The 19,589-nt window shown below is 50.9% G+C and overlaps 2 protein-coding genes across 12 annotated transcripts in view; both read left to right on the plus strand.

Moving 5' to 3' along the window:
* Fbxo42 (F-box protein 42) overlaps positions 1-6,210 on the plus strand; it is a 58,279-nt gene extending 52,069 nt beyond the window's left edge. Inside the window, 2 exon segments of the mRNA NM_001395590.1 lie at positions 1,064-1,180; positions 1,623-6,210. Coding sequence (NP_001382519.1) covers positions 1,064-1,180; positions 1,623-2,738 — 1,233 coding nt within the window. The 3' untranslated portion in view covers positions 2,739-6,210.
* Positions 6,211-12,151: 5,941 nt separating this feature from the next.
* Cplane2 (ciliogenesis and planar polarity effector complex subunit 2) lies at positions 12,152-19,589 on the plus strand. Of its 11 annotated transcripts, XR_015620037.1 has the most exons (8): positions 12,152-12,251; positions 12,511-12,660; positions 15,857-16,009; positions 16,516-16,640; positions 16,978-17,114; positions 17,306-17,583; positions 18,059-18,876; positions 19,045-19,589. XR_015620037.1 is itself a non-coding variant. In XM_087550732.1 (7 exons), exons 2-6 carry the CDS (start codon positions 12,549-12,551, stop codon positions 17,553-17,555), a joined length of 777 nt encoding a protein of 258 aa, XP_087406858.1. In that variant the 5' UTR covers positions 12,152-12,251; positions 12,511-12,548; the 3' UTR covers positions 17,556-17,583; positions 18,059-19,589.

Raw genomic sequence — 19,589 nt, forward strand, 5'->3', positions numbered from 1 at the left:
TCGAGCTGTTAAGTCTGGAAGTGTGCTTGTCCTGCTTGCTCAGTCAGGCAGAATCCTCCTACACCATGCTGGCTTTGAATAGACAGCTTTTATATTTTCTGCCTTCTTCTCCATCTTTTTTTTTTTTTTTTTTTTGGAGGGGGGTGTTGAGAAGTTCTTAAGAGGGCTGGAGAGATGGCTCAGCGGTTAAGAGCACTGACTGCTTTTTCAGAGGTCCTGAGTTCAAATCCCAGCAAACACATGGTGGCTCACAACCATCTGAAATGAGATTCAATGGCTCTTCTGGTGTGCCTGAAGTGTCTACAGTGTACTCACATACATAAAATAAATAAATCTAAAAATAAAATAAAATAAAGGAAGAGAAATATTTAAGAAACATTGGTTTATTAAATATTCATTTCTCAGTTCTTTCTATTCCTGTTTTTTCTTTAAGCTCTAAGGTTTTCCAATATGATTTGTTTGGGGAGGGGGACAGTGGAATAACAACTCTCTCTCTCTCTCTTTCTCACACACACACACACACACATACACACACACACACACACACACACCCCAGTTGCAGTTGGCACAAGGGTCACAAGAACAGTTCCATAGGCCAGGGCAGTCAGCAGCCATGAATGAATGAATGGAGGCAGAAGTCATAGCTGAATGAGCACCTGAGGGTTAGGATGTCCACCCTGCCAAGCCCACACGCACACTTTATACCAGGCACCACAGCCTTAAGACAGTGGCTCTGTCACATGATAGATGGATGGATGGGTGAGTGGATGGATGGATGGATGGGTGAATTGATGCATGCATGGGTAGGAGGATGAATGGATGGGTGGTTGGTGAATGGGTAGATGGATGGATGGGTGAATAGATCGATGGGTGGGTGGGTGGCTGAGTGGATGGGGGGAAGGGTGGCTAAGTAGATGGGTGGCTGAGTGGATGGGTGGGTGGGTGGCTGAGTGGATGGGTGGGTGGGTGGATGGGTATAAAGCAGTTGTGAGCGAGAGACAGTAGTTGTGTGTGCTGGAGCATGTGCCTACCCCAAGTTCTGTTCTTGGTCCTTCTCTCACAGCTGTTCAAAGATGCCTGGCTGCTGCACATGCACCCGGGTCCCTGGGCCTGGCAGCCACTTAAGGTAGAAAACGAAGACCATGGTGCCCCGGAACTATGGTGTCATCCAGCCTGCCGGGTAAGTAGGGAATGAGCAGCCAGCAGGAAAGGCCCTAAACTACAAAACTGAATTAATTTGTTAAACTTCAGGAGAAATCTTTACAGAAGTAGCAAAAGAGTTTGGAGTCACATACTCTGTTAGTATTTCCCACGTCCACGAGCTGCTTGGTAGGAGAACATCATTTTACTTTCTAGCTTTAAGGATCTATTTGTCTGCGGCCTGCTCCCCAAGGTCCCTCAAACATATGTCCCTGCTCCACAGCCATAACTGATAACCTCACACTTAGCAACAGCCGTTCTCGTCTACCTGCCTTCCTAGCCACCATGACTGTTACTTTCCTCTCCATGGAGCAGGCCTGCAACACCTGCCGGTTCCCAGTGGCTGTGTTAGGAAGTCTGACAGTTGCATGAAAGATCAGAGCTAAGGGCAGGGCTGTGAGCACGAGTCCTTTCTCTTCCAGGTGGGACAGTGTGTGGTGGTCTTCAGCCAGGCGCCCAGCGGGAGAGCGCCCCTCAGCCCCAGTTTGAACTCTCGCCCATCACCTATCAGTGCCACTCCTCCAGCCCTGGTTCCTGAGACCCGAGAGTACCGCTCCCAGTCCCCAGTGAGGAGTATGGATGAAGCTCCTTGTGTTAATGGCCGCTGGGGAACACTGAGGCCCAGGGCTCAAAGGCAGACTCCCTCAGGTTCCCGGGAAGGGAGCCTCTCCCCAGCCAGAGGAGATGGCTCTCCCATCCTCAATGGTGGAAATTTGTCTCCAGGGACAGCAGCTGTCGGGGGTGCTTCCTTAGACAGCCCTGTGCAGGTGGTATCTCCAAGCACTCCATCTGCCTCTGACGGGTATGACCTAAAAGTAGGGCTTTCTCTAGTCCCCCGGCGAGGGTCTTTACCAGATCAGAAGGACCTGAGGTTAAGCTCTATTGATGTGAATTGGGACCTGAAGTCTGCATCCACTAGCAGTCGTGTGGACAGTACAGACAGCAGGACAGTTGCGGGGAGTGTAAGACACCCTCCTGAACAGACCAATGGTGTTCACACCCCACCGCATGTGGCCAGTGCCCTTGCCGGGGCTGTATCTCCTGGTGCCCTGCGTCGGAGTTTGGAAGCCATCAAAGCAATGTCATCCAAAGGCCCCTCAGCCTCAGCAGCACTAAGTCCTCCTCTTGGGTCTTCTCCAAGCTCCCCTGGGAGTCAGAGTCTGAGCAGTGGAGAAACAGTACCCATCCCCCGCCCAGGACCAGCCCAAGGAGATGGTCATTCCTTACCCCCCATTGCTCGCCGCCTGGGCCACCACCCTCCACAGTCCCTCAATGTTGGCAAGCCCTTGTACCAGAGTATGAACTGCAAACCCATGCAGATGTATGTGCTGGACATTAAAGACACCAAGGAGAAGGGCCGGGTCAAGTGGAAAGTATTTACTAGCAGTTCTGTGGTTGGACCTCCTGAAACCAGCCTGCACACAGTGGTACAGGGCCGAGGAGAGCTCATCATATTTGGAGGGCTCATGGACAAGAAGCAGAATGTGAAGTACTATCCAAAAACCAACGCCTTGTACTTTGTGCGAGCAAAGAGATAATGTGTTCAACACCCCTTCCCTTTCTGTGTCTTTTAATTTGGAATTTTGCAGTGTGCAAACATTTGGACTGAGACTTGGGAAAACAACATGACTCCCACAAACCAAAACTCCAATTCCATGCCTAACTTGCTCCAGGCTGGGATTAAATCCCCACTAAGGAAAAGATTATATATATACAGATATATTATATAGCCAACTCTGTTTACAAATAAAGGCGAGATCTTCCTCCTGGTTCAGATCAGCTGTTTCAGTCTTAGTGGAGGCAATGCTGGTCTTTTCTACTCTGCTGGTAACTAGAGCAGGAAGTAAGGGGACAGACAGCGGTAACTTCCCACAAGAAGCTGAAGAGCCCCTGTGATCTTTCCATGGCCTTCTCGGAGCCAGAAACCATGGCCTCGACAGGACACCAAGGAAGAGGCTTCAGATGCTGTAGGATCAGAGTCAGGACCCGTGATGGCTCTGGAGAAGCACCCTGTGCCTGGTCCCTTCTGCCCTCTGTGATCCAGAGAAGTCGCCCAACAAGAAACACTTTCCCACGTGCTGGAGTCGTGCTGAAACAATGTGCATAGAGCCGCCATCCCTCCGTCTGCCTCCTGCCTGTCCATGGTCTTTTTGGGTCCTTTCTATGTGTCTCAGCAAACACTCAGTGTCTGATTAGGGGATTTTCTGACAATCGTGTTTGGTTGCAAGTTGCCAAACCATACTTGTTTTCCTTTTAGAACTGGGTCCTGAGAGGTCTGTCCTGTCTGTAGGCTGCTCCCTGTCCTTCTGTGGTTTGGTTTGGGATGTTTTGTTGAATTTTTTTTGTTCTATTTGGGGCATTTGGCCTTTTTTTGTTTGCTCGTTTAAAGCACCAGAACTTTCTCACTTCTTCCTCTCTGACAAAGCTCCAGTGTCCACAGAATTCAGACATTTTAGAGCCTTCCTGGCACCCTCAGGGCCCGTTGGGATCGACCCACGCAGTGTGCTGGTCTACATCTGTGACCCTAGCACTCAGGGCAGAGGCGGGATGGTTTCAGGTTTAGGAAGCCTGGATAATGATGAGACTCTCAACAAAACAAAGTAAAATTAAGATGCCAGGATCATTTTAACAAAATCTGTGAAGCATCAAAAGACACCTTTTATTTTTTTCCAAGGCAGATCTCACTACGTACCTCACAGATCCTCCTGCCTCTGCCTGTCACTTGTGATACCACCCTGTGTGCTGTGCTGTTGACAAGTGACTGGCCTGAGTATCATGTCCTTGACGTTGGAGATACACACTGACCCGGGGGTAGCTCCGTCCTTCATGTCGTCTTGTCCCTGTGTCCCCCAAACCAGGACAGTGGTTTGTTTGTTTTGTTGTTGTTTTTTATAGAGAAAGCTATAAATTAGTGGTCTCTAAGCCACAGCCTGGACACAGGAAAAATCAAAGTAAGATTATTTCAAATGACAATGCAACTCTGGTTTTGGTGGTTTCTCATCAGTGGGTAAAGGATTTTTATTTTGCCTTTAAAACAGAACTTGAAACAACAACAGCAGCAGCAGCAGCATCACCCCACCCCCGGCAGCATCTCCCAGGCACAGGGCTGCTGCAGCTTGGCCTAGCTCATGGCCAGCACTCCACCTATCCGACCGACAGACAAGTGTGTCAGTCTGCTCCCAGCTGTTAGCTTTGCTGTAGTGATCTTGGCAAGAGCACACGCGCGCACACACACACACACACACACACGCACGCACGCACGCCCCAGTCTCGAAGCCCCAGAAAGGGCTGGCTCTAGAGGAGGGGTATGCACTCTGGAGCTGCTCCCAGGGGATCACCCCCGTGCCTACTTCCTGCGTGCCCCACCACTCCAGCTCCCTGCTCTGTTGCTGCCGCCAGTCCTTTGGCCGAGACTGTTCGATCTGTGGGGTCTTGACTCAAGAGATGAGGCCAGCACATAAGCAGCCTAGCATTCATTGCTGAACCCTCTTTGTGGTGTTTGCGTGTGGATGGCGCCTGTGGACTTGGTCTCTACTTAAACATCAACTATGAGGACACCTGAAAATTCAGAATCTCTACTTTGTAGTCTTTCTCTTTCCCTGTGGCCTTCCTAAGCTGGTTGTCAACTGTTGATTCTTCGACTTTTCCCAAGTAGACAGGCAGGAGAAATAGTAGGCGATGGGAAGCGATGGGTTCCTCTGCACTCTGGGGTCCTGGGGCACTGCTGAGAGCAAGGGGTCTCCAGTCCCTCCCGAGAAAACAGATCAAGTCTCGCTTGCACCCAGCCCTGTGGGACTTGGTGGTCCCTGAGCCCTGTAGATGTTGCTGTGGGAAGCAGCTCAGCAGTGGAGATGGTGGTCTCCTCAGCCTCATGAGGCTGAGCGTTTACTACGACTTCCAGTATCTCAGCAGAGCTCAGCATCCCCACACCACCATCAGTTCAGATTTAACCACGACCCTTTTGACACGATACCAATTTTGTCTTAAAATTCACCAAGAGACATGAGACAAAATATTTTGTTTGAACCCTCAGGAGCACCTAAAGAAAATATTTATCAGTATTTAAGTATTTAAAATACATCTTGTTTCTACTTGAAGCTTTAACCCTTTCCATTCCTGCAAGTGTGCCTTTGAGAGCCCTCGGTCATATTAACGTCAGCCATTTTGTTGGCCTCCTGTGAGAGTTCTGGACGCTGCTCTGCTCCTGAAAGAGCTTCCTGTTCATGCATGCCACACTGTGCAGCAGAGAACATTCGTTTTCACTCCTGTTTCTGCCTTTCTTCCTTGCCTGGGATGAGGACTCCGCCATCCCTGCCTTCTGATTTTAATGTTTGAGCTCTGGCCAGCACTGAAACCATCAACTGTGGAGGAGTGGTCTTGGCACTCCCTGAGGAGAGGAGAGGGCAGGGCAGGGCAGGGCAGCACTGCAGGAGGCTCAACTTGGAAAGACAGGAAGCTGCTGCGGTGGAGCAAGGGGACCCTCCCTTCATTTGTCTTAAGTTCCTTCTGCTTTGCTTTCTCCCTTCCCCTTCAGTCTGTCCATCTGTCTGTCCTTGTCCTCATGGTGACTCTGGCATGGTGATGCACTCTGTTTGCATTATCTGTGGTCTCACCAGCACAGACGACAGCGGGGAGGATCTGAAGGAGTCCAGGGTGAGGAAGCCTGGCCTCAGAGACAGCTCTGCTGTCGTCTGCAGGTGGCCTCTTGCTGCCCCCATCCTTGGGAATGAAAGCCAACCTCTGGCTCCACTCTGCTCGCTCTGCCCCCTCCTACCAACCAGGGCTCCCGTCAGCGTGCACCCACCGTGCCCTGGCAAAGCTGGTGCTGTGAGTGATGTTTCCCATACAACCAGGGGTGCCGGCGGCGGCGCACTCCAATAGTCATTTTAGGCACATCACAGTGTAGGAATGAAAATGGATTCCATGGATATTTAAATCTGTCAGTTTCATTTTGTTAATGTTTTCCCCGATGACTTTTTAGCAATTTAACAAATAAAACAACAGACTGAATTGTCTTAACTGTCCTATTAGTACAGGAAAGAAGAGGGGGGGATCCCTGGGGTGGAGGGCAGTGGGAGGAAAGAGGGTGGTCAACAAGGTGGTTTGCTGAGTGGGAGTGCTGTCCCTGTCCTCACCTTGCCTGAAGGACTTTACATTGCAGATCCTCAGTCTCACCCTGAGGTGGAAACCCAAGGGAGGTGAGAGTTGTAGAGAGGGCCAGGACAGCCTTTGCACCGTAACTGACCTGAGCAGGGGTGAGGACGGGCAGATAGGATTTAGATACCCTGGGTGTAGGGCTCACCAGCTGTGGTGTAGTTGTTTCTGCCCTACAGCATCAGGATGCACTGGAGCAGTAGAGGAAGTGGCCTAGTGTGGTGTTCGTGGCCCATGTAGTACTCCAGCCAGGGTGGCTGCCTTCACTTCAGTGTAAGTTACAAGAGAGGGAAAGGGAGGGAGGGAGAGAAAGCGAGCAGATGCACCAGCCCAGGTCGCCAGCCTGAACCTTTATATTCTGGGAATCTGAAAAAGGTCCCTAAAAGCAGTGGGCTAGAGTACCCTTGGTTCTGGGCCACCCAGCAGGCTGGCCTTGCTATAGGGCTGCCATGCATACCTGGGGCCGCCCCTCGAATCCACATCCTCCCCATAGGGAGCTCCCCTTTGCTGTTATAAGCCCATCTTAAGTATTGGTAGTGGATGTGTGTGTGGGCGGGTGTGATTGCTCCATTGCTGGGAGTGCTTGAGTGGGGACTGATGGGTGGCAGGGGAGGGAAGGGTGACAGCTGGTTCACCAGAAGATTAGAAATAAGATCTCCATGCCCTTTCAACTCTTGAATAGATGTGATTACTCGCAGCGGCCACTTGGGGGAACCCTAGGAAAGGCTTTGAGTGCATCTGCATGCTTGCTCTACAGCAGTGGGGAAAGAGAAAGAGTTTACCCATTGTTTTCCCTTTGAAACCCTGACTGGCTTCCTCCCTTTCCAGCCGGTCTTAACCTGTAACCAGCTGCATCAACCCCAGGCTAACCCTTACAAGACCAACACAGCAAGTCCTAGCGTCCTCTGTCCCAGTCCCCCCTATGATAAAGTCCCTGAAACTGAGCTGTGGGCCACAGGTGCTGTCAATACACACAGAGCCAGAACTGGTGTCTTTAATAGACCTAGACGTCCTGGCATCATGACGTTCCTCACCAGGAACCCTGCCTGCCTGCCTACCTGCTGCAGGAGAGAGGATGGGGACTGCTGGAAACAGGAAGACACGCTCTGCTGCCCATGAAAAGGGTGGAACTGACCCGGGGATCCTTGAGTGTTTACTGACCCTCACCCCAAGGCAATAGGACACACTAGTAACCCAAAGAAACTCACCCCTGTGGGGCTTACAGCTTCCTCAAGAGCCTTTCTTCACCCCAGTAGCGACGGAACAGAGGAACCACTCCATTCAAGCCCAGCTAGTGAGCAGTGAGTTCACTGGGTCCATGTGTAAAAAAGTGTGAGTGACCCCCACCCCAGACAGCGGAAACACGGAAGAGTCTCACGCCAGCATAAAGGATTGCCTCCCCAAAGCTGCAGAGACGACATCTACTCCTTAGTTAATTTTCCTCCTATATATTCTGTTTGGCGAGATTTGTACAATCAGTACAGTTGGGTGAGTGTGCAGGAGGGAGTGGTGGCTGGGACCTCGGCTGAAGGTCTTTCTTGTGAGGGACTGTTGGCAGACCTGATCTGGAGGGGTCTCCTCTGTAGTCTCAGGTACTCTGATTAAGCTAGTAATGGCTCTCACACTTGGCAGACAGCGTTCCACACCAATGTTACAATCACAGTCCATTCTATGTGGCAGGGAACGCTCATAACCAGAATCCTAGTAGGAGGAGAAAGTCTGGTCTCAGCACCGAAGCGCTCAGTGCAAGAGTTCTCCCTGAAGCAGAGTGGCTGTGACTAGGTGACCCCTCCTACTGTGAGTCCCTGGTATTAAAGTAAACCTCCCACAACACTGAATATTAGCCCTAAGGCTGGGGGGAGCAGGAGATTAAAAAAAAAAAAGAGGGGCTGGAGAGATGGCTCAGCAGTTAAGAGCACCCACTGCTCTTCCAGAGGTCCTGAGTTCAATTCCCAGCAACCACATGGTGGCTCACAACCATCTGTAATGGGATCTGATGCCCTCTCTGGTGTGTCTGAAGACAGCTATAGCATACTCATATACATAAATAAAATTAAAAAAAAAAAGAGGGAGAGACTGGGCACTTGAGAAGCTGAGGCTGGTGGATCACTGAATTCAAGGACAGCCTAGTTTACATAGTGACTTCCAGGACAGACAGGGCTACCTAGGGAGTCCCTGTCTCAAAAATAAACAAAAATAAAGACCAGGAAGAAGAAACTTGGCACGTTAACCTGGAAATTATGGAGCTGAAGTAACTGATTCAGAGACTACTGAATGAGGCAGGAGGTGGTGTGTGTGGTGCTTCCCCCACTTCCCTGGGGCCTTCAGTTACACCCAAGATCCTGTGCACACTGAAGCACACACTACCATTGAATAGGCCCTGTAGATGATGAAAACGCGTACCCACATCTTTGTCGCACGCCTTTGGTCCCAGCACTCAGGAGGCAGAGGCAGGTGGATCTCTGAGTTCAAAGCCAGCTTGGTCTACAGAGCGAGTTCTAGGACAGTCAGGACTACACAAAGAAACCTTGACTGAAAAACAGAAGGAAAGGAAAGGCAGACTTGTTCTAATTAGTTCCTGCCCTCTGCCAGAGATGGTTCTCACCAAGCCACGCCCCCAGCCCTTACCAGCTTCAGAAGGAGAAATCAGGGCCTCACCTGGGATGGTAGCAAGTGCCAGTAGAACCAGGGCACGTGCTCTAGTACATCAAGCAGCCCTTGTCAGAGCCTGTCAGCGTGAGCCAGTGATGTGGTCCTTCTAGAGCCTTGAGAAGGGCAGGCTGGATCTGCATAATGAAATGAGATGTTGAGCCCCGAAACTGGGGTGCATGAACCAGGGGGAGGTGGTATTGGGGAGAAGACATCAGGGAATGTGGCGAGTGTGGAGTGGCTGAGGAGTGGAGCACTGCCTGGTGTGGCGTGTGCAAGATTCTGGGCTGAACATGTAGCACAGTGGGCAGGCGTGTAGGGAGCAAAGCGCTCAGCCTCGTGACTGAGTGGAGCTGCTGGAGGAGGAGGTTACTGAGCAGCACCCACCACTGCGCTCAACGCGTGCATTGTGTCTGATGCTTAGCAGGTGGCACCCCGCCCTGTGGACTTTACACTTGAGCCTGGAGTCCGGAGCAAGGGCCAGATGAGTCTATAAACAGCAAAGCAGAGAGGGTGTGCCCGTGGGGCTGGGCTCTTCCAGAAGGATTTTAATTTTTAAATGTGTGTGCGTGTGATATTTATGGAGGCTAAAAGAGGGTGATAGATCCCCTGGAGCTGGGATTACACACGTTTGTAAGCCACTAGATGTGGGTGCTCGGATCCAGCCCTCTGACAGATTGACAAAGCAGTAAACACTCTTCATTGCTAAGCCATCTCTCCAGCCTCTCTTATTTCAAGTGTGTGTGTGTGTGTGTGTGTGTGTGTGTGTGTGTGTGTGTGTGTGCCTGTGTGTTTCTGCATGTGTATTGTGTATGCCTGTGTGTGCATCTGTGTGTGTGTATTTCTGTGTGTGTCTGGGTCTGTGTGTGTTTGTATTTCATAGATGCACATATGCCACAGTCAAAAGATAATGTGTGATCTGTCATGTGGGTCTCAGGAATTTTGTCTCCCACTATGTGGGCCCCAGGGATCAAACTCGGGCCATTATCAGACTTGGCAGTGAGTGCTCTGACCTGTGGAGACTAACTACTACCACATATCCTAACTGATCCCAGGAGGCCTTAGGAGAGGCTCGTCTCAGCTGAGAGCTGACTGTGGAGAAGCTATCAGAAGACCAGGTAGAAGGAACATCAGGAAGAAAGGCCCTGCTTGCTCTGTCTGTAACTAGGGAGTCCCCACCCATCCATGACTGACAGCACCCACCTCTGGCCAGACCACTCACATCCTACACCCACCGTCCGGTGAGCTAAGTCACCTCACCGGCCTCTTTCAGAGCCTTTTTCTCTGATACTCTCTGCTCTGCACCTCCTTTCCCCCACAGTCAGGAGATCCACTAGCTATCCAGTTGCTGGAGGGTTGTCATGATAGCAGGTCGGTACGTTTGACTGAAACAAGAAAGAGGGTGGGCGAGCAGCAAAAGCCACCATGGAGGTCTACACTTGGAATTCCAGCACCCAAGAGGATCAGGAGTTTACCAGGCTGATCTGGAGTACATAGTGAGAGCTTGTCTCCAGAAAAGGGAAGGACCCCACATCGACGTTGGCTGTTCAGTCTCAGCTGCACGGAAATACTTCTCTGTCGTATGAGCCCCCAGTTTATGGTGCTATCAGCATTCTAATACATGTGTTAAATGTGCGGACTCTTGTCCCCCACTAGCCAGACCTGGGCAAGGCTGAATGTGAAGCCTAGAAGCCCAAAGACAATTCAGATCTAAGCGTTCCCGGCCTGTGGGGAGAGCTGTGAATATCTATGGACAATCCTGACTGGGCAGATAGTTCCCTAGCACTACAGAAGGGACCTCAACCCAGGAGCATGCGCAATGGGTTCTCTCTGGCCACAGAGTCCTGTAGGAATGACTTCCTCTTGTACTTCTGCCTTGCTACCCTGTAAGCCAGTGAGTGAAGCACCCTCTCTTGCACGGCTCCTCCCTTCCCCACCTCTGTCTGCCTCTTGTGGGTTTGTGCCCTCCCTGCCCCCCACCCCGGGTGCTATTGGCTTCACTGGCATCTCCTAGGTGCCGAGGGTGAGGTGTTGAAAACCCAGAACCCAATCTGGCTGGGTAGATAACGTGTCAGGTAACCCAGGCTTCTGAGTCTGTTTTTCCACCGACTAGCTGGATTCCGGCTTCTTCGTCTGTAGTAGCAAAGACATAAAACTGCGTATTATAGAGATAAATGTTCAGACTCCAGGGCAAGCGGCCCTCACAGAGCCTACTTAACTCATGCCTTACAAAACAGTGGCTGGCTCTCCTGGAAGATACTGTTCAAGATGCTGGTGAAGATAACAGACACCTCCCAGAGTGCCTCAGACACTCGCTCATCTTGTCCAGCTCACACGCATTTACTGCCATCTTCGGGGTTGCACAGGTCCGGGCTGGAGCATCCAGTCCCAGGGTAGGACTTCCAGCTCACCCTTGCCTCCCCAGCACCAACCAGACGCTGGGTACACCGTGGGGCTTGGTCCTTGTTGAATGACAGGAATGAACAAATCTATTAGTAGACAAATGGCTCTTTATTCAGACCTCATACAGAGTCCCTTGATACCTCAATCCAGAGGTCTCTGACTCTGGACCTGCTGAGCAGGATCGATGAGGCTGTAGTGTTGATGACAGGCGCATAATAACTAAACCCGCTGAGCTGTGCTGCCCAGTACTGTGGTAAAGAACCCTGTGAGGGTGGATAAATAAATAAAAGACCAGATACAGTGGCACACGCCTTTAATCCCAGCACTACGAGAGGCAGAGGCAGGGGAATCTTTGTGAATTCAGGGATAGCCTGATCTACAGAGTGAGTTTCAGGACCATCAAGGCTATTACATAGAGAAACTCTGTCTCGAAAGGAGGAGGAGGGGAGGGGGAGGGGGAAGGAAAGGGGGCGGGGCAAGGGGAAAGGACAGAAAGGGAAAGGAAAAAAGAAAGGAAATAATGTCCACTTTGTAGAAAAGGAAACAGAGGCGCAGAAAACTGAGGAAGCCTCTTTCCTTGAGGAGATGATCATGTTTGACAGGAAAATATGAGCTCACAGTGGTAAAGCCGAGTAAGATCCTGGGAGGAGCTGCAGACCTTGCAAAACCCCCAAAAAACCGGCCTAAATTCAGGAGCCCCTCCTCCGCCTGCGTCGCCATGGCAACATTCCTGCACATGCGCTTCGTGGACAGCGTCTAGGCCTGGCGGAAGCAGGCTCTGCAGGCAGGGCAGAAGAAGGGCGGGCTTTTAAAAGATCGTCACCCTGCTAGCGGGGACTGTGAAGGTTGGTGGTCCCGGGAATCGGAATTGAGGGAGTAGAGGCGAAGCGGGCCTCAGAAGGAGATAAGGCAGAGGGGGCTTGTGGAAATACCTTCCCAGGACAAGGATGGGCTAGTTCCCCACAGAGCAATGAGGAAGAACAGAGCTATGGAAATTCACCTTCCGGAGGGGGATCCAGGTTCCAAAAGAAAACCAGAGAGAGATTAAGGTCACGGGGGTCGCCTTGGGATAATGGTTGCCCCTCTCTCCACTCCTACTCCCAGTATTCGGACACACCCTTACTTTGCTAACGTGCTCAACCATGGCCAGACTTCCCATGCACGGTTCGGTGATTGTCCCAGACTGGCATGAGACGGTCGAGGGCAAGGAGTACTTAGCCTGCATCCTGCGCAAGAATCGCCGGCGTGAGTTTGGTAAGCACCGACCCCCACCTCATCGCGTGCCACCGGTGTGCTCTTGACACTTCCTGGGGCGGCAGAAACAGATCTGTGGGACCTGCCCCACAGCACTTCTCACCATTGAAGTTTCCTAGGTGCCGCACCTCTAACCTTTAGTCTCAGGCCCCCTTTCCCAAATTTCCTTACAGCTAATTCTGCCAACAGAGCCAGGAACATGGAAACAGCCCATCCCTGCCAACAGCAACTGTCACCAGAGATGCTGTTGACTGAGTCCTCACTTAGGGTCATGCCCTCTGCTGGGCACTTTGCACAGCAACCTTGCAACAGGGTTTCGCTATGTATCCAGTACTCGTTATTGTGTATCCAGTACTTGTTATGTAGACCAGGCTAGTCTCAAACTCAAAAGATCCACCTGGCCTTTATCTTCTAAATGCTGGGATTAAAGGCATACTCCATTATTCAACTTTTTTCTCTCTTCTTTCCCTCGTTCTTTCTTTTTTATTTTTGGTTTTTCTTTTTTTTTTAAGATTTATTTATTTTGTGCATATCAATGTTTCGTCTGCATATATATCTGTAAACCAGAAGAGGGCATCAGATCCCATAGAAGGTTGTGAGCCACCATCTGGGTTCTGGGAATTGAACTCAGGACCTCTAGAAGACCAGTCAGTGCTCTTAACCACTGAGCCATCTCTCCAGCCCATTTTGGTTTTGGTTTTTCAAGACAGATTTTCCCTGTTTCTCTGTGTAGTCCTGGAACTCACTCTGTAGATCAGGCTGGCCTCGAACTCAGATCCACCTGGCTCTGCCTTCGGAGTGCTGGGACTAAAGGCACGCATCACCATGCCCTGCCTCTCCAACGTTCTATTTATTTCATGTATATGAGGGGTCTGTCTGCATGAAGGCCTGCAGGCCAGAAGAGGGAATGGTTGTGAGACACCATGTAGATGCTGGTAATTGAACTCTGGAAGAGCAGCCAATGCTCTTAACTGCTGAGTCATCTCTCCAGCCCCTATGTGCAGGTTTTCTTTTCTTTCTTTTTTTTTTTTTTTTTTTTTTTCTTTTCTTTTTTTCGGAGCTGGAGACCAAACCCAGGGCCTTGTGCCTGCTAGGCAAGCGCTCTACCACTGAGCTAAATCCCCAAGCTATGTGCAGGTTTTAAGAACTTAAAAAGATCCCAAAGAGTTGGATGGGGGATTTATTTGTAGTAGCAGAAAATACTTTTGCTTATATTTCCCTATTAATGAAGGACTTGTAAAATACCATATTTTTATGTATGAGCAATTCAGATTGAATAACAGTATCAAAAAAAACAAAAAACAGGGCTGGAGAGATGGCTCAGTGGTTAAGAGCACCCGACTGCTCTTCCAGAGGTCCTGAGTTCAGTTCCCAGCAACCACGTGGTGGCTCACAACCATCTGTAAAGAGATCCGATGCCCTCTTCTGGTGTATCTGAAGACAGCTACAGTGTACTTATATATAATTAATAAATAAATAAATAAGTAAATAAATAAATAAAACAAAAAAAAAACAAAAAACAAAAAAAACCCAAAACATTTCAAGCCAGAAGGTGGTGGCACATGCCTTTAATCCCAACACTTAGGAGGCAGAGGCAGGCCAATCTATGAGTTCTGAATTCGGGGTCAGCCTCGTCTGCAGAGTGAGCTCCAGGACAGCTAAGGCTGCACAGAGAAGCCCTGTCTAAAAATTTTTTTAAATATTTAAAAATCAAACTTAAAAGGGGGCAGGGGGGCTGGAAGAGCTGGAGGGATAGCTCAGCAGTTAAGGGTACTGCCTTTCCAGAGGGCCTGGGTTGAATTCCCAGCATCCACATGGCAGATCACAACTGCCTATCTCTCCAAACGCAGGGATTCAACCCCTCTGTCTGGCCTCTGCAGACACCCATCATGAGCGTGGTATGCATTCACCAGGGCAGGCACTCATGAAAATACGTGCAGAAATCTTTTTTTTTTTCCTTCTTTTTTTCAGAGCTGGGGACCGAACCCAGGGCCTTGCGCTTGCTAGGCAAGCGCTCTACCACTGAGCTAAACCTCCAGAAATCTTTAAACAAAATCAACAGCAACAGGGGCTGGAGAGATGGCTCAGCGGTTAAGAGCACTGGCTGCTCTTCCGGAGGTCCTGAGTTCAATTCCCAGCACCCACATACGGCGGCTTGCAACCAACTGTAGTGGGATCTGATGCCCGACCGTGTATAAAATAAACAAACAAATCTTTAAAACAAAGAGCTTTGTGCTTGGAGGGTCATTGAGGTGGCTTAGCCATGAAGTGCTTGCTGCATAAGGTGGGCAGCCCAGGGTCCCCAGAAGCCATGATAAGGCGGATGGAGAAAACAAGTCTCACAACTTCACATGTGTAATGTGACATGCAGACATGCACACACACACACACACACACGCACACACCCCACAACATATTATACATAATAAATGCTTAATAGAGGAACCCTCACATGTGAAGTTTTGGGCTAATGATGGCAGTGACCACGATTTGTAATAACTCACTTAAGAAAAAAAAAGGGGAAGAGGGTTGGGGATTTGGCTCAGTGGTAGAGCGCTTGCCTAGCAAGCGGAAGGCCCTGGGTTCGGTCCCCAGCTCTGAAGAAAAAAAAAAGCACGGGGGGCTGGAGTTCCCAACACGTACATGGTAGCTTACAACTGTCTATAACTCTGGTCCTAGGAAATCCAGCACATTCTTCTGGCGTGCAGGCACCAGGCACACATGTGGTATACAGACAGGCATGCCAGCAAAGCACCCGCTGTTTTGTTTCTCTTTTTTAAGATTTATTTATAGTATGTATGAGTGCTCTATCTGTATGTACACCTGCAGGCCAGAAGAGGGCATCGGATCCCATTATAGATGGTTGTGAGCCACCGTGTGGTTGCTGGGAATTGAACTCAGGACCTCTGGAAGAGCAGTCAGTGCTCGTAACCGCTGAGCCATCCCTCCAGCCCCAACACCCAGAGTTTTAGCTGTGTTATCCGAGCCACCAACAAGTCTCCAGAGCAGTTGACAATGAGAAGCAAATCAACTGTGAGATTCTAGAACATCTCTATGGATCCTGGGCCTCCCTGGGGGCAGAGCTGAAGGCTGAGAACCATGCTGTCTAGTTAGCTTTTAAGATAGGGTGTCTCTCCCAGGGTCTGAGCAAGCGCAGAAGGGACTTCCTAACTACCTGGCTCCCTCCTTGCCACAGGGTTGCTGGAACGCCCGGTGCTGCCCCCTTCCGTGGTCATTGATACTGCCAGCTACAAGATCTTTGTGTCCGGAAAGAGTGGCGTGGGCAAGACAGCACTGGTGGCGAAGCTGGCAGGACTAGAAGTGCCTGTAGTACACCATGAGACCACTGGTGAGTGGGTTTAACCCGCAGCCTGCCCTTGGCGTCCTTACGGGATGGGGACAAGAACCTAGCCCCGACGACGACATTAGCGGGGGTTGGTATATAATCACGCCATTCCTCCTTGGGAAGTCATGTGGTTCGGATTGGTACTGGAGACAGTGGTGACCACATGCCTCGGGTGTAGTTGGTTTAAAGGTTCAAGACCTGCCCGTGCCACAGTTATGTTTCTGATCCATCATATGTCCCAGGACCTTTGAGATCTCCCTATACAAGCATCAAGACTATTTTCTCCTGGCGAGGGCCAACTCTTCCTGCTCTGCCAAGGACTGCAGAGGGAGACTTTATTTCCCGAGTCTGAGGATTCTCCCAGGTCAGGGTCCATGCCTTTCATGTCAGCGTGGTGGCCCACAAGGTGGGGCTGTATCTTTTCTTCTTACCTCCTTCCCAGTCCCGCCGCCCCCCTACCCCCACCCCCGCCATCCCGCTTCTGAATGGTGGACCCCAATTCCCCACAGGTATTCAGACCACTGTGGTGTTTTGGCCAGCCAAGCTGAAGGCCAGCGGCCGTGTTGTTATGTTCCGTTTTGAATTCTGGGACTGTGGGGAGTCTGCCCTCAAGAAGTTTGATCACATACTGCCGGTGAGCTGGGCGGGTGGGCCTGGGTGGGCTCTGGGTGGAGGTCGTTGTTAGAGACCCATCCTCTACAGGATCCTGACTGGAACGTCAGTTACCTGAGAACCGGGCTAGGCTGCAGGGCTCCGACTGGCACCGGGTATTACATCCCAGTCACTCTCTGCTCTGGGGCTCAGTGTCCCAGTCTGGGGAAAGAGGGGTTGCTACTGATTCTTCTTGGGGCCCTGAAGCTAGTCAGAGGGTTCTAGTCCTGTGTGATTAGGTGGCCATGTAGCAGTGTGCTGTTTGTCCTGTGTGATTACATGGCCACGTGGCAGTGTTCCATCAGCCTCTCTGTCCCTAGGCTTGTAAAGAGAAAGCGGATGCCTTCCTCTTCCTCTTTTCCTTCACTGACCGTGCCTCCTTCGAAGACCTTCCCGGACAGTTGAGCCGTGTAGCCGGTGAAGCCCCCGGGGTTGTCAAGATAGTTATTGGTTCCAAGTATCCTTTGAGTGGCCCCTAGGATGTTCTCCTGGTAAAGTACCTGTCCCCCTGTGAGGCCTGACCTGTGGGTTTCCATTCAAGGGTGTCTAGAATCTACCCCTAAGCCCCTGGGTATGGTCTCTTGAGAGGCTGGGTCTGATGGGGTGGTGAGCAGAGCCTTTTGGCTTGGCACCTTAACCCTCCCATAGGTTTGACCAGTACATGCATACAGATGTGCCGGAGCGGGACCTCACAGCCTTCCGGCAGGCCTGGGAACTGCCCTTGTTCCGGGTGAAGAGTGTGCCAGGGCGGCGGCTGGCAGATGGACGAACCCTGGATGGGCGGGCTGGGCTGGCTGACACAGCCCATGTGCTCAATGGCCTTGCAGAACAGTTGTGGCACCAGGACCAGGTGGCAGCCGGCCTGCTCCCCAGCTCCCCAGAGAATGCTCCTGGCTGAATGGTGACAGCATCCTGAGTAGAGACTGGTACTAGTGATCCCCACTTCTACCCTGAGGACCAGCTGGGAAGGGCCCTCACATGGTGATGAGATGGGGCACGAGGCTCCAGAGTTAAAAGGCACCCCACCCCTGCCCTTCACTCTGACGCAGCACCCACAAAATGGTGATGGGGGTGGGTTCTCAGACGGGCCCTGTTGTAACTTTAATTTTTTTTCAAATCCTGTTTTTTGGTTTTTTTTTTTTTTTTTTTTTTTTTTGGTTCTTTTTTTTGGAGCTGGGGACCGAACCCAGGGCCTTGCGCTTCCTAGGCAAGCGCTCTACCACTGAGCTAAATCCCCAACCCCGCTCAAATCCTGTTTTTAATGATGGTTCTTAAATGCTTTAACCTCCCTTGTAGCCCCACACGCAGCAGAAGTCGTGGAAAAGAAAGAGTTTAGGGGAAGTGGACCTGTTTAGAAAACCTTTGGAGTAACTCCCATCTGTGTTGTCTGGAATTCAACAGTTCAGTCCATAGGTCAGCAGCAGCAGCTCGATCCACTCGCAAACACTTCACGGATGCACCAGCAGTCCCGCTCAGTAGAGTCGGGTTAGCAAACAGGAATGAGCAGCAGTAGCACTGCCTAGCAGAGACAGCCAGGCTTCAGCCTCGGCCCAAGTGAGCAGAGCGGACCCAGACAGACACCGGGAGACGTTCTCAGCGGTGCCTCTCTCAGGAAATCAGAGGTCAGCGAAGACTTGAGGCCCACAAGCATTGCACAGCTAGCTGTACCAGCAAGCCAAGCTCTGTCTCTGTCACTCTGTGGAGTCCTATTTATACCCTCCAAACATCACGTGTCCTCCATGTGCCTTGCCTCAGTGCGTGCATCCAATCAGCCCGAGTCCAAGGAAGCTGTAAGAAACCACAACACATCGCCAGAAGGTTTTTGGTGCATTTCTCTCTATGGAGTCCCGACAATTACAACTCAACTATGCATGTAAGGCGAACCAATACATGTGTGTCATTAGCAAAGAAGCCTTCATCACGTGTCCTTTCACATGCTTAAGCAGAGCATTCTCTCTCCTGTGTCTGCTTCAGCGAGACATTCTTTCCTGTGTTTGACTTACCCAAACACCATCCAACATGACTGACTTTCCTATGAGCCCTTAAATTTCCACTTCAACAGGCATCCAAGGTTTCAGAGGTGAAAACAACCCTTGGGGCTGGAGAGATGGCTCAGCGGTTAACAGCACTGACTGCTCTTCCAGAGGTCCTGAGTTCAAGTCCCAGCAACAGTATGGTGGCTCAAAACCATCAGTAATGGGATCTGATGCCCTCTTCTGGTGTGCACTTATAAATAAATCTGAAAGAAAGAAAGGGAGGGAGGGAGGGAGGGAGGGAGGGAGAGAGAGAGAGAGAGAGAGAGAGAGAGAGAGAGAGAAAACAACCCTTATGCCAGTGGACCAGGCCTCTCACTGGCTTCCCCTGCCTATCTTGCTTCTACCCTGCAGGAGAGGAGACACTGTGCTGGGGACTGCCTCCCTTCTTCTGGGATACAGGACCAGAATGTGCAGAAGCTGCTGGGTGGGCCAAAGCTGCGGGGTGGGCCAAAGGGAGGCCATGGCTAAGTCCTGGGTGGGGCCTGAGTAGGTCTTACCTCCTGGCCAACCTGGGCCAGTCCTAATGTTAGCACGACAGGTCTAGACTAGTGTAGCATGGTGGACTGTGCCAGGAAACTCAGTCAGGTAGAGTGGGTCTGAGTCCCCGGAAACTTGGGGTACTACTGAGGCAGAAGTCAGCTCCCTGCTCCCTGCCAGATTCCTGGCCTGGGACATGGGCCACAGTTTTCACATAAGGAACCATGACCTGTGGTCACATAGGCCCAGAACAGAGCTCTCCATGCTAATAAGGTACCTAGAGGCCCTGAGAGTTTAGCTAATAAGCTTCCCTTCCCAGACATTCCTCCCTGGAAAAGGTATTTAATCTCAGGTACCCTGAGAAGTGGGTACCGCATCCATTTTCCACAATGAGCAACCAATAAACAGTTTGGAACCAA

The sequence above is a fragment of the Rattus norvegicus genome, chromosome 5 (genome assembly GCF_021556685.1).
Source record: "Rattus norvegicus strain SHRSP/BbbUtx chromosome 5, alternate assembly SHRSP_T2T, whole genome shotgun sequence".
NCBI lineage: Eukaryota > Metazoa > Chordata > Mammalia > Rodentia > Muridae > Rattus > Rattus norvegicus.